Genomic DNA, 22251 nt, shown 5'->3' with positions numbered 1-22251 from the left:
ATGAAGGATATCACAAGGTGACACCCCAACAAAAGCTTTATTTATTTATCAGAGATGAAGTTAATCATTTACTTATTTTTACAGCTTATCTGTGTCCGTTTGGATAACTCACCTCTTTTAATTTCCATTGTGGCCGTACTTCTGTTGTGTTGTGGCGTTTACAAATTGTCTGACACCCACCGGCCACCGTTCTGATGAAATGTTTTGTCATTTACAAAGCTTTTAAGTTCTTCTTGTGTCTGTTACTTTATATGTTTTTATAAAAATTCTGACATCGCAAAGTAAATCAATAGGATAAAAAATAATCTGCACTGTCAGCCAGGTGCCACAATCTGAATCTGTGCAGGGTAAATTGGCATAACTCTTCATTCTTATGCATAATATGTCCTGAACATGCCACTGTACATACAGAATCTCATTATATTTCAGTTTAAAACACCAACAAACTGCTCTGCCTCATTATTATTATTATTATTATTATTATTATTATTATTATTATTATTATTATTATTATTATTATTATTATTATTATTATTATTATCATTAACATTATTATTATCATTACTTATTCCCCTATGTCACCACCGTGTGGTATGTAAAAAAAACAAACATTACCTTTCATCCTTAACTGCTGTTTGCACATTTCTTACTTTCAGTTAACATATCTAAGTTAAGTTAATGTTTTATTTAATTGCTCTTTGCGTCAGTTGCTGCTGTTAACGCAACAATTTCCCAGTTTGGGATCTATTTTATTCTATTCTAACCACTACTGTGCTGCATGGTTATTCACCACAAGCCTTTCTCTAACCACTAACACTTTGTCACAAAGTGAACACAATTTTAAAGTCAAAATAAGATGCTTTTTTGAAACAACAATTCTTCAAAATGTGCAAAACAGACCTCTCTGACGGTACAAATAAACATTCAATATATCATAACAAAAATATTAACACAGAAGCACTTTACTGATATCCAATGTCTATCTAAAATCTTTTATCAGTTATATTTTTCCACAAAGACCCTGTTCTGTTGCATCCTTTCCTAAGATGTAATCTGTCCAGAGCTGGGACAGCCTGAAGGTCTGAATCATAATAACCTCCATGTTTCTGAGCTGTTGCCACACAGGACAGCAGAGCACGAGGACTCAGGAGGTCACAGTCGATTTTTTGAAAAAGCACCAAAGACCCGGGGGGAAGTTTTAAAAAGAAGCGATCCTGTGCCCTGTAACCTGAACTCACAGGGGATCCAGATAAAAGCTGGGAAAATAAAGAACTCCAGGGATAGTCGGACTGCTTAACTAATGTTTCCCAGAAAGTGCAAACTAGATCTCTGACTCTGCTCTAAAAGTTTCCTCATCTGATGAACAGGATGCCACCTGGACGAAGTGATGGATGCTGCTCCTCCAAACCGCTGTAGCTTAAATCAAACACAGTAATACAATTTTCTAAATGTGGGAAGAATTTATTCAAAGACAAAAACCTTTACAAACAGAATTCTGCACTGGGTTAAAGAAAAACTCCTTATTCAATTCCCAAAGTGAAACAGCAGAATTTCTAGAATAAGTCTGACGTTACCAACTTTTACAATCCTCATTTCAATCAGTCAGAAATCCACCACAGGAGTGAACATTTTCACATGTAAGACTTGAGAAACACAAGATCACTTTAAGGGAGAAATTAGTTGCAAAAATACATCAGGGGCTGTTGGTTTTATTTTGAACTCCACATAAATGCAGTGTGACTTGTAGATAAGAGAAAGATGAGTATGACAGTGTCCAAGATTAATGACACTATTCTGAACATGGGTTTGATCTATGGCCCTACCAACAAAAAAGTTGCCACACTGTGTCAAACATGAAACAAGAAATGTTTTTATGAGTAAACAGATCTGTAAACTCCATTTCTTGATTAAAAAATAGTGCAAGGACATCTGAAACCTTAAACTTAAATTTTTTTTGAAACAAATGCACTTTTAAAGACTTTGTCAGGAGCTTATAAGTAATCTTGAAAAAGTCTCACTTTTATATATTTTGCTATTCATAGTCTTAAATTTAAATTGAGTTTATCGATGCCAAAAACTGATAACTTCTAAACGCTATTTTTCAGTATCTGTGGTCAAGTCAGGTTTTTCTGGGAGATTATAAATCTATTCATTGCACGTTGACAAAGAGTCCCTTTGATGACACTACCTCAGCCTTCAGAGTTTAGAAATAAAGCAGTGAGATCTGTGTTCTTCTCTGCTGAGGAGGATTTTGTAGTAATGGTGGACACTGAAACTGGAGAGTGATAGAGCATGAGCTAAAGGCTAAAACATGGGCTGAACTGTTTGTGCTAATGTTCATTCCAACCCCACAGTCAGCAGTTATTCTGCAGTGGTCTGTTCAAACTTGAGAGTCTATCAATAAAAATTGCTTTGCATCCTGGGAAAAGTTGTCCCGAATAAAAGTAGTGTTAAAAAGATCTGATCTCCATTTATTTGCTTCAAAACAAACATGCATCTCGGTAAAATTTATTTCTTTACGACAATGGGAGCTGGTGCTCATGGGAAACAGAGTCTATCCTGGGAAAACGCAACAGATTCAGGCCAAATGTGTCGCTGCAATCAATGCCTTATAGTCCTCACTCAGAGACTTTAAATTTGGTGCCAGCGTCACAAAGAGGTGGAAGAATTTTTCAAAATGATGGTTCAAAGTGAGGTCAGTCAAAGATTAAAATTATGGAGAATTTTTGTCATGAAGGGATAAAGCTTAAAAAAAAATACACAATAGCAGTGATCTTTAGGCCCTCAGCAGCACTGCGTTGAAAACAGACATGACTCTGTAGTGGAAACCACTGCATGGGCTCCAAATCATCTGCATAACCAGTGTTTGTGAACACAGTCTGTCACTGTACCTAAAGATGGAGGTTCAAAGTGTACCATGCTTCATGAAAACCAGATATCAACATGACTGACACAGACTGAGGTGAAGACCAAATAGTGAAATATGGCGTTCTTTTTGGAAATCATGGACGCAGCTCTCTGCTTTATAGAGGAGAGAGACCAGCCATCATGTTCTCAGTGCACCGTTTAAAGCTAGCGTCCCTGATGATATGGGGATCAAAAGTGCCAGAGGTTTGCAGATCTTAAACATTTGTGAAAGCTCCACTAAAGTTGAACTGGTTTTAGGTCTGCTATAGTCCATACATCTTTCAGATGCAGAGAGAGGATGCCGAACCACATTCTGCATGTATTACAACATTATGGCTTCATAATAAAAGGGCTAAACCGGCCTGCCTGCAGTCCTGACTTGTCACACATTGAAAATATTAAGCATGTCCATAAACAAAGACTACAACAAAGGAGTCCCTGAACCGTGGAGCAGCTGGAATCCTCTATCAAAATCTAAAGAAGAAGAGGTGCTACGACACATCATCTTTAATTCTTCAGCTTTTCATGGGTTGATTTTTCTGTTTTTAAAGACATTAAATGATTTATAAACCATTAAAGTCTGTTTTTCACGAACATTTTACACAGCATCCAAACTTTTTTGGAATTGGGGTCTAAAAATTGTGTAAATAACTGTGTAATGAAGCTTAAAAACAAACAAATACAAACCTTTACAAATGATCAACCAAAGCTGTCAAAGTGAAATCCACCACAGTGCATTTATTCCAACATCCAAGATAAAGCCCATCAACAATCCAACATTCAGTCTGTGTCTTCTGCTTCAATACACTGATGTACATTTATTTAACCTGAAGTTAATCCAAACATTTGTCCATCTTTAGGTTTTAAGGTGTTAGTTGTCAGACATCATCAAGGTAAAGCTTTGGTGGATCAGACATCTCACAGTGAATCCACAGTGACTCCTGTCAAAAGAAAAGGGGGGACTTTACAGAAGTACTAAACCATCCCAGGTATCTGGGATGTTATGGAGCATCACATCCTCTTTGGTCCACCAGCAGTAAATTAAGACTTAAAGTATACATTTAAATTAATCTGGACTTAAATAAGTCGAGACAGTTCCTCTTGTTGAAAAGATTCAGTGATGTTTTCATTTACAGTGTTTCACTTCCTGTGCTGATCAGGAAGTTTCCCTGTCCTGTGATTCCTTCCAGATAAAACTGAGGACAGAATGTGAGTAAAAGGGTCTTCATTCAGGTGTCAGGACACCTTTTCCAGCTCAGTGAAGCAGCTCTTTTTCAGCTGCTGGTTTAACAGGGATGTGACCTGAGCTGAGCCCAGGTTCTCTTTGTCCTGATCCTCCACGGCTTCAGGTCCAGCACAGTCCTGCTGCTGCTCTGCGTACTCTAGATGATGGCTGAAGGGGATCTGAGTCTGTCTGAGGGCCTGCAGAGGACAGTGAGAAATGACCACAGATAGAGGCGGGTGGGATACTGCCACCAGACCGCCCCCTACAGGAGAGATCTGAGCGGAGCAGCTCCCGCTGCTGTTGCTGCTGTGGTCGTTGAAGAGGTTGATGCTGAGGCTGTTTGCTTTGAGTCTGATGGAGTCCGTGATGCTGCTGTGGAGGGTGCTGGGCTCTCTGCTGATGCTCTCAAACAGCTCGTGACGACCCAGGATGTTACGCAAGATAATCCTGCGGAAAGTTTGTCTGAACTCCCGTATACGGTAGGCGTAGATGAAAGGGTTAATCACAGAGTTGGTGTGGGAGAGGATGATGGCCACGTACATGATCCAGAGCGGAGGGCGGTCACACTGTGGACAGAAGAGGGTGAAGCAGTTGATGATGTGTAGAGGCAGCCAGCAGACGGCAAACAGCCCCACGATGATGGCCAGCGACTTGGCAGCCTGGACTTCTTTCTGCAGCGTGGAGCGGGACTTCTCCCCGTGAAGGGCTTTCACCTCCATCAGCTTGAGCTGGTGGCGAGCTGCCATGAAGATACACAGATAGATGGCCAGCATCAGCAGCAGGGGGATCAGCACACAGCCGAAGAAGTTGAAGTAGACCATGTACTCCATGTCCACCACCTCCTCAAACAGGCACCTCACCAGGTTTGAGGAGCAGCCGTTGCTGTCACTCTGGGACAGTCTGTTCCAGCCCATCATGGGGGTCAGGCCGATGATGATGGATAAGACCCAGCAGATGGCGATGATGCCTCGAGCACGCTCTCCTGTCACCAAGCTGTTGTACCTGAGGAAGGAGACATTCAGCATCAAACACAGTGCTGTGGAAGTCAGGACTTTATGGAGCTATTAGCAAAATTGTTTGTGTGTGTAAATGCATCCACAAATGTGTGAGTCAATTCACAAATGCATGCACAAATACAGAAATGTATGGCCTGATCTGCAAATAAATATCTCGTCTTTAATGGCTGAAAAGTCTAAGTGTTTTTTCTACAAGACCTGAAAACTAGGGATGGGTACCTTTCACATTTAAAATGAAATGGTACCAATGCCCTGTACCTGGCAATCGGTATCGGTACTCAACAGTACCAATTCTCTGTACTTTTTGGTGTTTATGTGGTAAAACAATATTAATTTGTTTAAAAATAAAATATTTATTTTTTTAATTTAACATATTTATTCTTCAATGTATAAACTTGCAATGCTGTGTTCATGTCCAGCATAGAAAATCGTCTACTCTTCCACTCCCTTACAGTCACAAGGATGCATTTAGGTACCTAAACATGGTACCTTTTGATTTTATGTGAATTGGTAAGTGGTACTTTTGATGGAATTCGGTTTGTACCTATAAAAGAACCTAATTCTGTACCCATCCCTACTGAAAATACACACTAATCATTGGTTACAACTGAGACAGGCCTCCCAATTGGCTGTATGTGTACACATGATTTTTGCTACTGTCCTGCCATGTGACTGATTTGTAAGTGTGTAGAAAAAAATCTGTTTTAGTTTATCAAATGTTTTACAGAGTTTGAATCTTTGTGGTGACCGGCAGCTGCTTTCATTTCATCTCGTACATATTTATAGTTTAGTTCAATTTAAAGTCAGGGTGATTTGTCTCATGAAAACACTAAAGCTTTATATGAGTTTGATCCAAAACAATCCAGAGCTCGGTGGGTTAATTTGCCCTGAGCTCAGGCTGCCAGGTGGAGCTATTGTTGTAGCACTGTGCCTCAGTCCCTTTGCATTTCTCACACTCTTTGGCTGTTTTGTATTATTGCAGCACCTTGCCGTTCTGACTGTAGTGCAGCGAAAAGGATGGATCGTTCATCACCTGGTGCATGTAAAAGTTGTCTTTTTTCATTTTGATTTAATGCCTATTTTTGTGGGGGAAAAATGATAATAATGTCAAACTCTGCAAAACAATCCAAAAGAGTCAAAGGGGAGTGGAATGCATAGGACTGAGACACAATAATCGCTCCACCTTGCAGCCTGAGCTCAGGGCACACTTGCCCACCTTCTACAGTTTTAATTCGTTTTCCAAACTGCTTATCCTTTTCAGGGTTGAGGGTGGCTGGAGCTTATCCCAGCTGTCATTGGGCGAGAGGCGGGGTACACCCTGGACTGGTCGCCAGTCAATCACAGGGCTGACAGAGAGACAGACAACCATTCACTCACACCTAGGGACAATTTAGAGTGACCAATTAACCTGATGAGCATGTTTTTGGACTGTGGGAGGAAGCCGGAGTACCCAGAGAGAACACATAAACTCCACACAGACAGACCCACTGGCCAAGCTGGGAATCAAACCAGTGACCTTCTTGTTGTGAGGCTGTTGCACTAACGTAACGCCACCGTGCAGATCTACAGACAGATTTTTTCTATGCATTTGCAGATCGAAAGCAAAAATCAGGCATACACAGACAGTCAATCAGGAGGCCTGCTTCAGCTGTAACCAATGATTTGTGTGTATTTTCAGGTCTTTTAGAAAAAACATTTAGACTTTTCACCATTTAAGATGCGGTATTTATTTACAGATCAGTCTACACATTTGTGGATATGCGCACATTTTAATTGGATTTGTGCGCACATTTGCAAAGATTTTACAAATTTGCAAATCTGTTGTGGATTGACTCACACATTTGTGGATACATTTACACACACACACAAATAGTCTCGATACAATAATAGCTCCATTAGATTTGTTTCCCAATCATTTTAATCTTAAGTTAGAAACAGAGCCTGTGTTTGAGATCTAATATCCAAGGTATAGAGTGTTTAACCCTCTTTAGTAAACAGTATATAACATTTTCTTTTGACTAATGATTGGCTCAGCTGATAGCCCTCCAGAAGTACTTCTCATCCCGGAACCAAAAGAGAAAGGATAAACAAACAGAGTCTTTCAGGGTTCCTCAAAGGAAGCGTCTATTTTGAGTCCGCCCGTAGCGCAGTGTGGGAGAGCAGCTGACATATTTGGCTTGTTTCTATCACATTCTTCAGATGTTAAAGTGCAAAGGTTAATGTTGCAAAAACAACACAGAGAAACTCTCACGTACCGTCTGCGTGAGCAGGAGGAGGAGGATGTGTTAGAAAAGTACTGAACCCTGAAAACAGGGGAACAGAGCTCCTCCTGACTGACAGAGTCCATCTTATAACCTGATGACGTCATGACCTGATGACCAGCATGTGACGGATCAATGTCTTAACATGTCTCAACATGCTTCGTTAACATGGATGCTTAATCTCCATTGACATCCCACACAAACAGTCTGACGATGGCTGTTTTCACGGTGGAGTAATAAAGTCAGATTACACAGAGGTTATGAGGGGTTCACATCGTCTGTGTAAGCAATTAGAGCGAGATTTGTTTAAAAGCTCCAGGGGGACGCAGCCTCGTGGGAGACGCCATTTCTGGACACAACCATTCAGCCAAGATTTTCTTGGTTCAAATGTCACGTCTTTACTGACAGACTCAAATGAAATATGAATTATTGAGACCACCACTAAAGGGAAACAACAGGAAGAGGCAACAGAAAAAGGTGCATCTAAATGTAGTTCTTTCAAGACCTACATTTCTTTACAAACCTTGGCATCCTATTATCATAAAATTCTTAAAGAGGGGATGTTCTGCTTTCAACAATGCTATCATGCAGATCTTCTAATCTCTACATCTTAGAAATCCCATGTACGCTGTTCAAAATTAGTTTCTAAAATAGCACAAGATCTTATGATTTAAAAATAACTTGATTGTATAGCACTTTTTAAAAAAGGAAGTTTACGAAGTACTTTGACAACAGCCAGGACATAAAAAGCAAACACAAGCTTTGACCCATAACAACCCAAGAAATATAAGAACCATGCAATAAAAAATGAGATCATGAGGGCCGAGATAAAAGCTAAAAACATCAATCAACAAGAAAAAAGAAAAAAAAGGAAATAAAAAGGGGTTAGGAGCAGAGACCAGGACAGTAAGTTAAAAAAAAGACAATGTTAAGAGTGTTAATAGAATAATGAAACAATAAAATAATAAAAGCGATGATAAAATGATGAACAAGAAATAAAACAATAAAAAAGCTAAGAGGACAGTAAAACCAAGGTAATACAGATAAGATAAAGGACAAAAAGACAAAACGATCTTCACGAGACCAAATAATACCAACTAATACACAGTCTTGTAAATCCTGCCAGGTGTGAAAATCTGGTGTTTGAGGCCAGCCTCATGAACATGTCATCAACCATTTAACCCATTAACTAGCAGCAGTCCGCTCATGGGCCGTTTTGACTCGGGTTTGAACACAGAGCCTTGTAGATTCTGCAAGATGTTTCAGATCTTAATATTACAGTGTCATCATCATAGCATAGTGTCTCCACTTTTGATTGACACCTCATTTGACAAACTGGGTCAATCTATGGTCTCTCCAGAGCTAAAAATATCCAACGGTGTGAACACTTTGTATTAAATTATTATCTTTGTTAGTAGAAATTACCAAAATGAGAGAGCTTGCATTGTGATGTTGACACTGTAGTGTTCAGATTTGAAACACCTCAAAAACTTTACAAGGTTCTGTGTTCAAATCTAATTCACAACAGCCCATGGGTGAGCTGCTGGTTGGAGTTACTGGTTCCTGACATGTCCATGAGGAGGGCCTCAAACACCAAGGTCTGCCACAGTTCCACCCCCGACAGACCTCAGGAGGGCTCAGAGGGTAAGGGCCTTTTTGGGTGGGGAGCCTTAGGGGATGCTTACACGACAACGGTTTTAGGGTTTTGTTGTGTTTCAGCCTCACATTTTCACGGAAACAGCTTTTTGACCGACCTAAAACGCAAACTTTTGAAAACAGCCTCCAGAGTGGGATTTGTCTGAAACGCTGCCGACACCGTTGCCGTGTAAACAGTAAGCCGGCGTTTTCAGTGGAAACGCTGACGTCACACTCCACTTTGCTGGAACGCATACAACAGGACAACCATGAGTTCAACAGCACCCTTGTTACAGTCATCATGAACTACCATGTTGTGGTTGTGCTGCTCAATCTGCTGACTGTCTTTATACAAAATGTGCATCTGTTGCTCCACTTTTGAACTTAGTATTCCCCAATACACCAGATGATCAGCTCAACTCTACTTCAGTGGATAACTACCAAAAGCTGCTTCTGGACAAAACAGTTATAGCACCACCTACAGGGCTGGCATGGGCACAACAGCGTTTTCAGGCCCTCAGCATTTCTGTGTAAATGCAGATTTTTTTCACTGTGTTTTAGCATTTTTGGATGAAACGTTGTCACCTAAACGAGGCCTTAAAAAGACAGCAGTTAAAACAAAGTGTTTCAGAGCGCAGTCACACAGGCAATTTGAAAACGTATTCAAGCATGATTGCCCCCTGCAGCACCGCTGGGGAGTATGTCCAGCAGTCACACTACTCCGATATGAACCAGACTTTAGGTGCATGCATGCCTATGTCATCATGAAGCATCTGTTTACATGAAGTGCGTCAGAGTCATCAGAGTCAGCGCAATGAGATACAGAGAGCACTGCTACAACTTTACAGACTTTTTGACTGATACCGAGTCGTTTTGGCCTGACACAGCCCTCTAACACACCCTGCCAAAGCAGAGAAGTGAATCATGCTCAAGCACGGCACACTCACGGTCACAAATGATCAGGACTTGAGGGTTGAAGCATGTTTATGCTAGGGCTGCACGATTATCGCAATCGCAATTGCAATGTCAGCACATGCAATTCAGATTTTCTCCATGATAACCAAGCAAGTCTGTAGACTCATCATGACACAACTTTTTTTTATTAAATCGCAAGCACAACCGCAATCGCAATATTGTCCACCTAATCACAAATCGCACCTTTTCCCCAAATCATGCAGCACTAGTTTATGCACAGTATGGTTTGACAGTGTGACCGCGTCCTCAGACTGAGGCTGAATAAGGGTTTTCTAGTGACAGAGAAACAGGGATTTTCATGAACTGAACATCACCTACAGCTACTACAGGGGAACCAGAGGAATAGAATTAAGATTTAAAAAAAAATCATCATACCCCTCTTTAACCTCAAGAAGTCATGATTAAAGCTATCACTTATAAAAATCATTTAGAATAATACATTTATCATTTATTTACACAAAGCAACCCATCACCAGTGTGAGTAAGAACCTCCCGTACTGACCTGAGTGGCAGCTTGATGGCGATGTAGCGGTCTATAGCGATGGCCAGCAGGCTGAAGATGGAGCTCTGAGTGAGGACCAGCACGAAGCAGGCCAGGAACAGGCAGCCATAGAAGTTACAGCAGAAGCCGATGCTGATGACGATGGAGAAGGGAATGGCCAGGACGCCCACGGCGATGTCTGCCACCGCCAGCGACACCACGAAGAAGTTAGTGATGCTCTGCAGGTTGCTGTTGAGGCACACAGCCCAGCAGACCAGCACATTTCCCAGCACGGAGAACACAGCTATCAGCAGCTCCAGGATGATGTAGAGGATGAAGGCGGCGGTGGTGTCTGACATGATGAGACAAACGGTACGGTCACTGATGAGGAGAGAGGAAACCTCGCCTCAACAACCATAGCTGCAGCCTGACACCTGCTGAGCCCAGCCACCTGACCTCCCACACTCCAGGAGCATCCACCAGAATCCAGCAGCTGAGGCACCTTCTTCACACCTGTCAGCCAGAGGAAGACTTATTCAACCTCTGAAGGAGCTGACATCGCTGCCGCTCCACACACTGACGAAAAGCTCCTCTGCTGTCCTCTCCCTTCAGGTCCTTCCCCTCAGCAGCTTTTTCCCATGAATGTCTTGAGAGGCTGAGATGGTGCCAACAACGCACGTCGCCAGAATGTCATGTAGCTGCTGCTGATGAAGACAAGCAGAAGTGAAAAAAAGGAAATGACTATTAATAAAGGAAGTCACTTTCAACACTCCTTCTTGCATCACACGTGGTTTTAAGCCAAAATAGTTTCAACACTTTGCATAATTAAGAAAAGAGCTGTGGTTGGAAATTAAAGAAACTTAAGTAGACATGTCAAATCTAATCAAGTCAAACAGGATCAAGCAGCTTTGGTTTTAAACCAGCACACTTTTCAGACATGTCAACACTGCTGAACTCTTTGTGATGTGCAGTTTTGTGGGACTTTGGATGGATACAGTCTACTGTAAACAGTCCCTCCTGACCCAGTAGAGGAGCAGTGGGAGAGCGGTTTGTGTCGACTTCATCAGTGTCAAACACACACGTAGCAGAGCGTCACTCAAACACCGAAGTTTCCTTAAAGTGTATCTGGAGCAAAGACTGGAAACCATGTGGAGACTGGTCTCATTTTTCGTAATGGTAACCTCAGCCACATTTCAGATTGGCTCAGAATCTAAAAAGCATCCACTCATTGTTTTCATCAGGTGATGTCAGTCTGAAAGGAGTCAGTTACTACACAACAAGATCTTAAACTCAACTTTGGGTTAACGGCGGCATCATTCAGCTCTGTGCTCAGGTCCTCCTGCCAAAACTTCACTGATTGCGTCACTCACGTAACTCACACAGCTCCTGTCAGTTAATAAGACCATGAACAACAGTTTCCTGTTAAAAAGTTCCTTCACACAGAACAAGAGATAGATTTCATTAGAAGCAGCGTAGTTTCGATGCAGACCTCACTCTGATAATATTTTGAAATGTCTGTTTTTACTTTCTCAGTGATTTTCTGTTTCTACAGTCTGAGTCTTAAAAACAAGATAAAGTTAGAGAAGATGATCAGGTAGTGCAGTAAGATCACTCAGGCCTCTGTTAAAGGTAGAGTCTGCAGGATTTTTCTAAAGATTTAAATAATTCTCCTAAATCATCTCCTATAGGCCTCTATACATGCGTGTCAGTGTCTGTGTCTGCATCAACACCCTCCTCAGCATCAATGTTGATGTTTTCATTTGTGTCAGGACGTTTCTGGGCAGAGAGTAACCGTGGTTACATCAGCCAATCACAGCAAGCCAAGTGTGCAGGTATTTTGATGATAATGAATAGAAGGAGCCAATAAAAAAAATAACGATTTACTAAATGAGGGTGAAGCTTGGCTCCACTTTCACTCACTTTCGGGAACTTGGGGAACAGCTCAGGACAAAGAGCAAGGTGAGTTGTCTCTAACTAACTAGGTACATGTCAAATATTAGTGGTTAGCTTGTGCTAACAAGCTAAGTCTGGTACACAGCTCTCAAGTCTCTCCCATGTGGAATCATTATGCTACAGGTGGTTGCTGGGCTAGTAAATGTGTTCACTTAGCCAAAGTCAAAGGCTGTGGGTGTGCTGCTGCTGGCACTGAGCCAAGGCAGAGGAGCCCAGTTTAAATTTGTGTTTACTGACAAGTAATAAAAATTCTTGCAGACCCTACCTTTTAAGCCTCTGGTACAAGAATGATAAAAGCCAGTGTCAAGATATTTTACCTCAGTGTTTTTATTCGTTTGGCATGACAACATATACATTGTCAAAATAAATAAATAAATAAATAATAAAAAAAAAAAATATATATATATATACTTTTTTTTTTTTTTTTTTTTTTAGTTACAGACTTCCTCTCCAGTGAACTACATGCTTCTGAGCATTCAACATGAAATGGTTTGGACTTAATGTAGAAGTGAAAATTTTTTTTGTTTGTTTGTTTTTGTTTGTTTTTTTTGGTAATTCTAGGAATAGTTATTTCTTTTTATGCTTTGCAAAACATTTGAATATATTTTCACACATTATAACTTTGTGTTGGTAATGGATTTGGTGTTGCATGAAGTCAAATTCAGCGAACACATGGTTCATTATAATTTCCTTCTTATTTGACACAACATGTTCAGAAATAATAGAATAATACTATCACTTAGACTTTACTGTGTATCATCACACTTTTTTATTAAGCTCTGTGGTTCTTTTGGAATAGACGGATTGACAGGTATGTCTGTCTGGCAGTCATCTTGGAGTCAGAAAAACAATTTACTCGCAGTAACAATGACTGACCACTGACTGAACCTTAAAGGAGAGGGGCAACAGAGAGCACTCTGGAGGCTGATCTGCATTTTGAATAGCTGTTCACTGTAGTCACCACGATGCACCAGAGGGTTAAAGAGCTTGAGCACCTGTAAGCAAAAATTACCTCAAAGGTGAAGGTCATTGTTCAGGACCCTCAGCATCTGGGTTTCACTAGAAGTTCCCTCTGGGTGGGTTCACTGTCGTCAGCACATCACCAAAACTGTGTTCTTCTACAGTCTTTGAAGGATTACTTTTGTTATGCTTTAATTATTTCATCACAAACATATAAGTTATATGTTTGTGATGAGCTAGTGAGCATGTAATAGCTAAAGCCCGATCTTTCCTTTAAAAGGCTGTAGAGAATAAAGCGCAGCTAAAAGTTGACTTAATAACCTGTAACTTGGCTGAACAACAGTGAAAGTTTCCCTGAATTAAGTTACCTGTTTACCTGAGACGGTACTTAAAAAAAAAAAACTCATTCCCATTCAGCAAACTCACTGTAAGAGCAGATGACTAACCACTGATGGCTTCATAGCTTTTTGTTGCAGATATCAAGTGACCAAAAACCATTACATGCAGGTTTAAAGGGATCACATTTCTTTCTGTTTCAGCTTTATCTTAACTCATTGAATCACTTCATCGACAGACGTCAGAGAAAACCTCACTGACTTTTGAATAAACTTGTTAAATAGCTACATTTTCATGAATTTATGACAAAAGGCCGTTTCATGGCCTTGAACCAGCCTCCACAGGAAAAACAGCAGCTCCTCTTCTGAGAAGGCATGCAGTACAGTTTTGAAATGTGTGCGACTAAACGCCAATGATAACAGATGAGAAACACTCAATTTGCTTTTTTTTAACATTCCCAGAAGTGCTTGGTGGGGCTGGATGTAGCGTCTGAGCCATCCAATCAATTCCTTCACACCAGACTTGTCAGAGCGAGGCATCATGAGCTGAACCGTGTGCAGGAGCAAATTCATACCACAACATTAGAGGTTTGGTCTCTGAGCAGTGGCTACTGGATTGGATGTACGGGACTGGTCATGACTTCACAGCATTAATGAGATACAAACAATAACACAACACTCTCCTATTTAAGCAGAGAGAGGTATGGCTTTGTGTGTGTTGATGTGTTAGAATTTCTGTCAAATTATCACTGCAGTTAAAGTTTTTTTCCTGCAATGCTAATATTTAGCTTCATACCTGCTCTCTCAGGTTAGACAGTGACTTTTTGAAGCTTTAATGAAGTTTGTGAGCAGTAACCTGTGAGCATTTGCAATTACACAAATCATTCTTCTCTTCAAAAACTCTAAACGACATGTCCTCTGGTAGAGCATCACCATCCTCCTCTGCTGTAGCCACGGTTACCACAACCACAAAAACTGTCTGAACCAAGAGACATTTGCTCTACATTCAGCCCAGAAGTAGCACGATCTAAAGATACGGCTACACCACTCAGACAAACCACACACAGAACTACACAAACAGAGTTCACTGTTTTTAGGACCAGATTTCAGAACAGAAACTAAAAACCCATCTTCTGACTTCAGAGCAAAAGGAGAGACAAGAAAGTTTTGAAAAAAATGTAATGGAGTCAAAAGTACAACAGTTATCTTTTAAATGTAGTGGAATAAAAGTCACAAATTTTCCCCTTGAAATTAAGACTTTAAGACTCAGGAAAAGTGCAGACACTCAAATAAATTTAATGTTTTTTAGTGCAAAGACACCATAGACTGTATAAAACATGGAAGAAACACTCATGAAGCGGATCATCGGTGGGGGCTATACTGGAAATGCTGACAAAAACAGGCAGGCTTTGAACCCCCACACTTACAGTCATGGGAGCTGAGGCTCTGATTGGACAAATTTGTATTTTTAATATCTTCTAAATCACTGCGTGCCACTAGCGAAATTAGTAATTAAGACATTAGTCATTTTTTGAACCAGGCTGTAAATAGTTTCTTCACATGCAAGTCATTTTTCTCTCTGCAGCCAGCCTCAAGCGGAAACTCTATGAACTGCATCTTTTAGCACTTCCACATAGACTTCATATTTTCAAACTGGATGTCTCTTTTTTAGGGCCACCTGTGGACCGGAATCAGTGCAGATTTACTGGGATAAAGACTCTGTTTCCCATGAGCACTAGCACTCACTGTTGTAAAGACATGACTCTTGCTAAGATTCTTTTTTTTTTGAAGCAATAAGTAGAGCAGATCTTCTGTTTAACACTACTTTTTTCTAAAATTTGTAGTTTAGTGTCAAGAAGATGAGCGGACTATCTGTTTAGTGTTCCTCACAGTCTGATGCTTTGAGACGTGTCTATATCGTGTATCGTTAGTAAATCCTGGTTATGTCCTGCCAGTCATCTACCAAGCAGAGCTAACGTAACCTCACTCTTCATTTATTGATAGACTCTCAAGTTTGAACAGACCACTGCAGAGTAACTGCTGACTGTGGGTTGGATGAACATTATCACAAACAGTTTAGCTCCCGTGTTAGCCTTTAGCTCGTGCTCTATCACTATCCTGTTTAGCTTTCTTCTGCTCTGACGTCTGTTTTCTTTTTGACAGTCCAGCTGCAGTGTCCACCATTACTACTAACTTAATCCAAGGAATTATTTTTAGCCAAAAAAAACACAGATCTCTCTTCTCACTGCTGAACCCTGTCCTCCAGCTGGTGTTACGTAATTAGGATACAAAAAAAATTTACCTGTAATCTGTAAACAGTACAGAAAAAAAATGTTATGGGTTATGGATAAATTTGATAAAAACATAGATTTTTTTAGCAGGATTGCATTTTAAAATCAAACAGGATATACTACAATGCACAGTGAAAACACATTGCAACACTTTAATAAGCATCACCACAACAAACCAACACATGAAGCAACCACCTACATAGCCCCAAGCTGTATGTAAACATAACATAAGCTAAGGTCGTTCATCATTATGGCCACTGCCGGCAAATAAAAACCTTCACTGGGTGGAAACTGCAGCATCATTTTGAGTTTAAATCAGAAAAAGGGAAGAACAAAGTTCTGTCATTATCCAGGGACCCCACATCAAACTTGGAGAAACATCTACAAGTACAAAGACAAACTGCTGACGTTTGCTGGAATACACAGAGATCCAGTGAGCTAAAGTTCAGGTTTGTTAGCTTTCTAACCTATCAATAACTAGTCAATACTGCTAATGGTGCCACTACTGTGTGGACACATGGTTTCTTAAAAAATACAGTTGATGCTCTTAACCCATGCACTAAAACAGAGCCTTCTCTGTTTACCTAGTAAAAGGAACATAATTCCTGTTTATTATAAAAAAGGAAAACAGTTCTAAGTTTCCTCTCAACTTTGTAAACAATACTGTTTTTCAGCCAAGTAAATGGATATTTTGGAACCAGCAGGTGTTTTGCCTAAATTGCCTTATAGTTTTAATTTTCTTTTTCCTTTTTTTTTTTTAAAGATTCAGTATATGGACACCTGATTTGTTAAAAATACTGTGGGTTGTCTCAGTCTACGTGTTTAACTGAAACAGCATTTCCTGTTTGCAGTGTAAAAGGAGATTTTTTTTTGTTTTATGTTTCTCTAAAAAAAATACACCAAGCAGATGACACATCTTTTATACTCTCGTCTTTACGTGTATGTTTGGTATTGAAGTAATCCAAAAGTGATTAAAAATAATTATTTAAATAATTTTAACATTGTGATACTTAGAGTAATTTACTAATTACATTTTTAACAGGTAACTTGTGATTGTAATGGATTACATTCTTAAAGTAACCCTCCCAACCCTGCTTGGGAAATCTGAACTGACCACAGATACTGAGGAAGAGCATTTAGAAATAAACAACTCTGGCACTGATAAACTCATTCTGATTTGTGAATCATGAACTGAAAAATATATAAATGTGAGACTACTTAAGGATCTCTTGGAAAGTCCTGTCCTACACTGAGACAGAGCTTGTCGTGAAATGTCTGAGCTCTTTATACGAGCTGTTACTATTCTAAATGTTTGTCTACAAAGATTACATGTGAGTGCGGCCGACGCTTTGCACCTGTTGGCGACAACATCACTGAAACAACAACAGTCTTCATTAATAGCACACATTTATTAATAGCTCCAGGGATCTGATGGTGCACATGTTGGAGGCTGTCATGATACCATCAGTGAGAGACTGTGTGTGAATGTGCTCTGATGAGGAGGCCTCTGTGATAGTCAAGTCATCAGTGTTTGACTATAAAAGTGTGAAAGTTCACAAAGTTCATTTCACACGAGAGGTCACAAAGTGTCTCAGAGACACAGAGAGAACAAAGACTCTTCCTTACAGCTTATCCATTTAACATCATGTGGAATAATAAACCACCCCAACGATAAAACTGATTAAAACTCATGTTTCTGAAAAGATGAGTCCTTCTGTTCTCGTCAGCCAGTCCTCTGGGGGTTTCTCAGAACCATTCCTGGAAATTAGAGGGTTCAGGTCTGCCCTTCAGCAGTGATTCACGCCACAGTTGTGTTGTCTGATATCTTTGAGCCACACACCATAAAAGGCTCAACAAACACTAATCTGTTTTCATGGTGTGATCCCTCAGAGGGATGTCTTCTTGAGGTTACTCAGAGTTTTCAAGCAAAGCAGCTGTGCTGGAACACCAGGGTCTTTGCTCTGGGAGTCAGGGTTTTCCCCTTGGGTTGGACCGGACCTCTGCATTAATACCACAGGATTGTTGTTTCAAGGTTGATAGTCATCAGAAGGTCTTTACAGTCCCATCTATTAGACTCACAAATCAAATCTTTGCGGGCCTCTTTCCTCTGAGCTCAGGGTATTTATTTGTCTTGGTGTCAGAGACGTTTGGAGTTGCATTGCATAATGTGGATTATAATGTTTTGTGCAGCAGTGATGGGTCCAAAAACCAGAATCTCCTGAGACAGGAAAAGGAAATAATAAATCTATGAAAACCACGACAGTGATTCTTCCAAGCTAGCGAAGCATTTTAAAACAACAAGCCGCTTTGAGACGGAGTGATGAAACACGTCTGAGAAACATCCAGAGAAATCAGACCAGAATTTGGATGTCAGGCTCCAGTCCACACAAACCACATTAAGACATGAACTTTGCTTTTAAAATGTAATTTGAAGGAACAGCATTGTTTGTATATTTCTGTTAGCGAGACATTCTGTCTGATGGCTGATGCTCGGTCAGATTAACACCACTCTTGGGATCATGATTTCATCGTACTACACCTCCGTGCAGGAAGCATTCAAAGGAACAAACATCAAACCTATCAGCTCACAGATAACGACACTGTGAAATGTGTCCGCTGTGGACACTAAAAATGCTCCTTCACAAACACACCTGAAGCTCCAGAGCGTTATAATTTATGGGGCTCACAGTGAACAGCTGTTTCTGCTGCATTAAATACACAACAGGTGACGCAGCAGGACCTCGCTGTCATTTGAGTTCACATGGTGCGTTGTCAGGTCAATGAGACCCCCAGCTTTCATCTTACAATGTATTTACTGTGAAGTATGTGTACAGTTACACTCTGAAAACCAAAGTATACCTATCTGAAAGGATACGTCTCACTTTACTACATTTGGACTGAGCATAGTCTACTCCTATAAAGCTGAAGCTCTGTACATTCTGCAGAAACTCAACAACTCTTACAGCTGACATCTTAAAATAAATGGATTTATAATTGTGTGAAAATGTGAGAGTTCAAAAAACACATTAGAGGACACAAGACCAGATTAGAATTATGAAATGGTGCAGAAAGACAAAAATTGGTGCCTATAATGGTTCCAGAAAGCAGGATCCGAAATATTTGGGGCAAAAAATGCTGTTTAATAGTTTGAAGAACAATTCAGATCAAATTCTGATCCTGCCATAAAAACATCCTGACATATTTTCTTCATATCGCCCCCTAGTGGCGAACATGGTCCTTGGTCATGTGCAGAGTTTGCTGATGTTCACGCAGCATGAAACACTGCAGAAAACTGACCACTGATCATGTGGTATCAGAGACACCTGAAGGACAGGTGAGGTTTGGTTTCATCAGTCTGTATTGATGGAAAAAGGAGGTTTGAGACCACTTAGTGACTAATTTTTACAGAAATCACAAAAAAAGTAAAAAAAAAAAAATAAAATAAAATAAATAATAATAATAATAATAATAAGCATTTATATTATCATGTACAAATTTTATGGTTGATAAATATGTAAGTAAGAGCTGCTGGTGGCCCTCTAAAAATCAACTATTAAGTAGTTGATACCTGGGGCTATAGATCCAGCACAGTCTGCAGGAATCAGACTCCCTTTTTTTTTTTTTTTTTTGGATTAAGATAAATTTCTGTCTGTTAAACATTTAACTTTTTTTGGAGTTTCATCAGCAGTAGCTCATCAGGAGAATTTATCCCTCAACCATCCAAACGACCATCTCTGATCCTCTGCCACTGCATACCAGAGCTCATAGGGCTCTGTCTCACAGTGTTAGCGGGTTGACTGTTGATGGATGAAAAGGAAAACTGAGCTACATCCCCAACGTGAGAGAAACATCAAACAGATGTGGGGTAACTGTTTGAAAAGCTGAAACGGTTTGAAGTGCCATCATTTTCAGGTTTTGTTCTCACGGGTGTGAGCAGGTGAGCAGATTTATGAGCCGGTCACTGTCCTCACTGTAGCTCTCATACTTCCTCCATGCTGTCTCATTTCTCATGTTCTGTAGTAGATGCGATGAAAGTTATATTCGCCTTTTTAAAGTGTCTGATACACTCATGTATAACTACTGAAAGAAAACATGCACAGTTCATTTTGAGTTTTTTTTTGTTTGTTTGTTTCGGTTTTTTTTTTTTTTAGAATTTCATCAGAGAGCAAAATGACTCACCTCTGCTTTTGATATCCATCGGTTATTTCCGAAGAACTTCAGTCAGCACTTCAGGAAACGGTTTCATAAAAACCACATCTTCTCATCTACTTAAACTCCTTCACTGCTCATTGAAAGCCTGAGCTCCTCACTTTACTCTCCTGTTTGAGTCCAGGGGATAAAAAAAAGTCCCTCCGCAGACACTTGGAGAATCTGCTCCGCTTCTCCAGACGCTCTTTCCTCCCTCCTTCACACAAACACTCACACACACACACAGACACACACACAGGAACACACACGCAGGTCCCTCGTAAAGCGCGTTGAGAGAGATTGATGTCTGTTTCCTCAGTGAGGGCGGGACAGTCTACACCCTGTGGAGTCCACGTGACTCCAAACCACATTTGGCGCGTCAGTGTTGACACCTGAAGCCTGTCAGTTAGGTTGATCCTGTTTATCTGGACCGATCCTCATCAGAAGATAAACATTCAGCTGGAAGTCAGCGCCAGAGTCTAATTATAGTTCAGATGAAACAAATGAAACACAATGTTTCATTGCAATGGTGTGCACAAGAGGGGGTGGGTGGGGGGTTGTTGGTTAAATGTGCTAAAGTGCCTGCTTTAGCTAGTGTGCACGCTAAAGTTCCTGCTTTAGAGCAAAAACACACACTGAAGTGTCCACTTGAGAGCCAATGGCCTGCTAACGTGATCTCTTGGAAGTCAAAATGCGTGCTAACCTACCCTCTTGGGTGGTTGAATGCCCTGAAGTGCCCTCTCTGGAGCCTAAAGTACGGTGGCCCTGAGAGCTCACAGCACATGCAACTTAAGAAAGCACATGCAAAAAGACAAAACACAAGCAAACTGAGAAAACATCTTCATCAATTTGACAACACGTGTGCAGCATTTAGAAAACGCGCTGCAAATACACAACAACACAACTGAAGTGTTTCCAGAGGACACTTAAAACTAAAGCCGCGTTTCCACCAAGCAGTCCGGGTCGGTTCTTCTCGGTACGATGCGCTTCTAGCGGGGTTTCCACTGACTCATCCCGGGACGGATCTCTAGAAACCAAGACGAGCCGTCCCACTTTTTTGGGACCCTTTCATATGGGTGCCAAACTGAACCGATCCGCTCTCGGGAGGTGGAGCAACAAACTGCAGACCGGTGATTGGTCTAAAAGAATCGTCACTTACCCCGACAGCGGCTGCATTTCTCCTGGTGGCACACAAACTTCTCTGAAACGAAGCTTGATTGCACTTTGTAACAGAGAGCTACATGAAAATCACAGAGAGGACAAAATGCTGCATGTCTTCTATCCATGCTCTTTGTTTACAGTGTTGCGTTTTCTTCTTCGTTGGATTTAATAGCGGGGTAAGCTGCTAATAATGCACATCTGTCAACACGCTTGTTGCTGCCGGGGATTTTCAGTCACAGCTCTTTAATGGTTAGGGATGCACGATATTATCGGCACAATATCGGTATCGGCTGATAAAAGCTTAAAAACACGTTTATCGGTATCGGCAGATATGAAAATTTCTGCCGATAGTCACAGCCGATAAGGTGCTATTCAGTTAGGATTATTATTATTTTCCATCTGAAAAATAAGCTCCTTAAATAAAATGTAGCACTTCATTTATTTGCACTGCAGAGCTCTGTGTCTGTCACCAGGTTGTTACAGTAGCTCTAAAATAATCAAATGTAACTTGGTTATGTTTAAAAATGCATTGTACATTTAAAGTTCATGTGATCTAAAGAAATTATTTTTCTGTATTTCAATACTGAATGTCTTGAGTTTGAAAAAATAATACATTTCTTATTTATGGTAGAATCAAATGTTTTTTGTCTTGTTTTATGTGTGTTTCTTAAACAAATAAGACCGTCACAATAAGAGTAACATATAAATTCCAGTACAGGATAGACTTAGCTTTCTTTACAGTGAAAAAAACAAACTTGTGATTATCGGTATCGGTATCGGTATCGGCCAAAAGGGGTTTTGATATATCGGCATAGCAGATAACGGCAAAAATCCAATATCGTGCATCCCTAATAATGTTTATC

At 40.4% G+C, this 22251-nt stretch overlaps 1 protein-coding gene across 2 annotated transcripts; it reads right to left on the bottom strand.

Moving 5' to 3' along the window:
• Window positions 1-3264: 3264 nt before the first annotated feature.
• On the bottom strand, window positions 3265-20405 carry LOC141790580 (adenosine receptor A2b-like). Of its 2 annotated transcripts, none has more exons than XM_074670561.1 (3): window positions 20219-20405; window positions 10522-11204; window positions 3265-5134 (listed from the first exon to the last, which is right to left on the bottom strand). In XM_074670561.1, the coding sequence occupies exons 2-3, from the start codon at window positions 10857-10859 to the stop codon at window positions 4144-4146; spliced, it is 1329 nt and encodes a 442-aa protein (XP_074526662.1). In that variant the 5' UTR covers window positions 10860-11204; window positions 20219-20405; the 3' UTR covers window positions 3265-4143. The 2 variants fall into 2 exon arrangements, with proteins under 2 accessions (XP_074526662.1, XP_074526661.1); XM_074670560.1 differs by having other exon boundaries at window positions 10522-11201.
• Between the last annotated feature and the right edge of the window lie 1846 nt (window positions 20406-22251).

This window comes from Halichoeres trimaculatus, unplaced genomic scaffold (genome assembly GCF_033239565.1).
Source record: "Halichoeres trimaculatus isolate MK-OKI-2021-1 unplaced genomic scaffold, fHalTri1.1 fHalTri1_scaffold_5, whole genome shotgun sequence".
Taxonomy (NCBI): domain Eukaryota; kingdom Metazoa; phylum Chordata; class Actinopteri; order Labriformes; family Labridae; genus Halichoeres; species Halichoeres trimaculatus.
Note: the sequence above shows the minus strand (reverse complement) of the source record. Positions and strands in the feature narration are given on the sequence as shown.

Coding starts and splice junctions, on each gene's coding strand:
- LOC141790580 (XM_074670561.1), bottom strand. CDS start 10,859: ATGTCAGACACCACCGCCGCCTTCATCCTCTACATCATCCTGGAGCTG. Junction 5,135..10,521: donor GCCATCAAGCTGCCACTCAG/GTCAGTACGGGA, acceptor CTCCTTCCTCAG/GTACAACAGCTTGGTGACAG.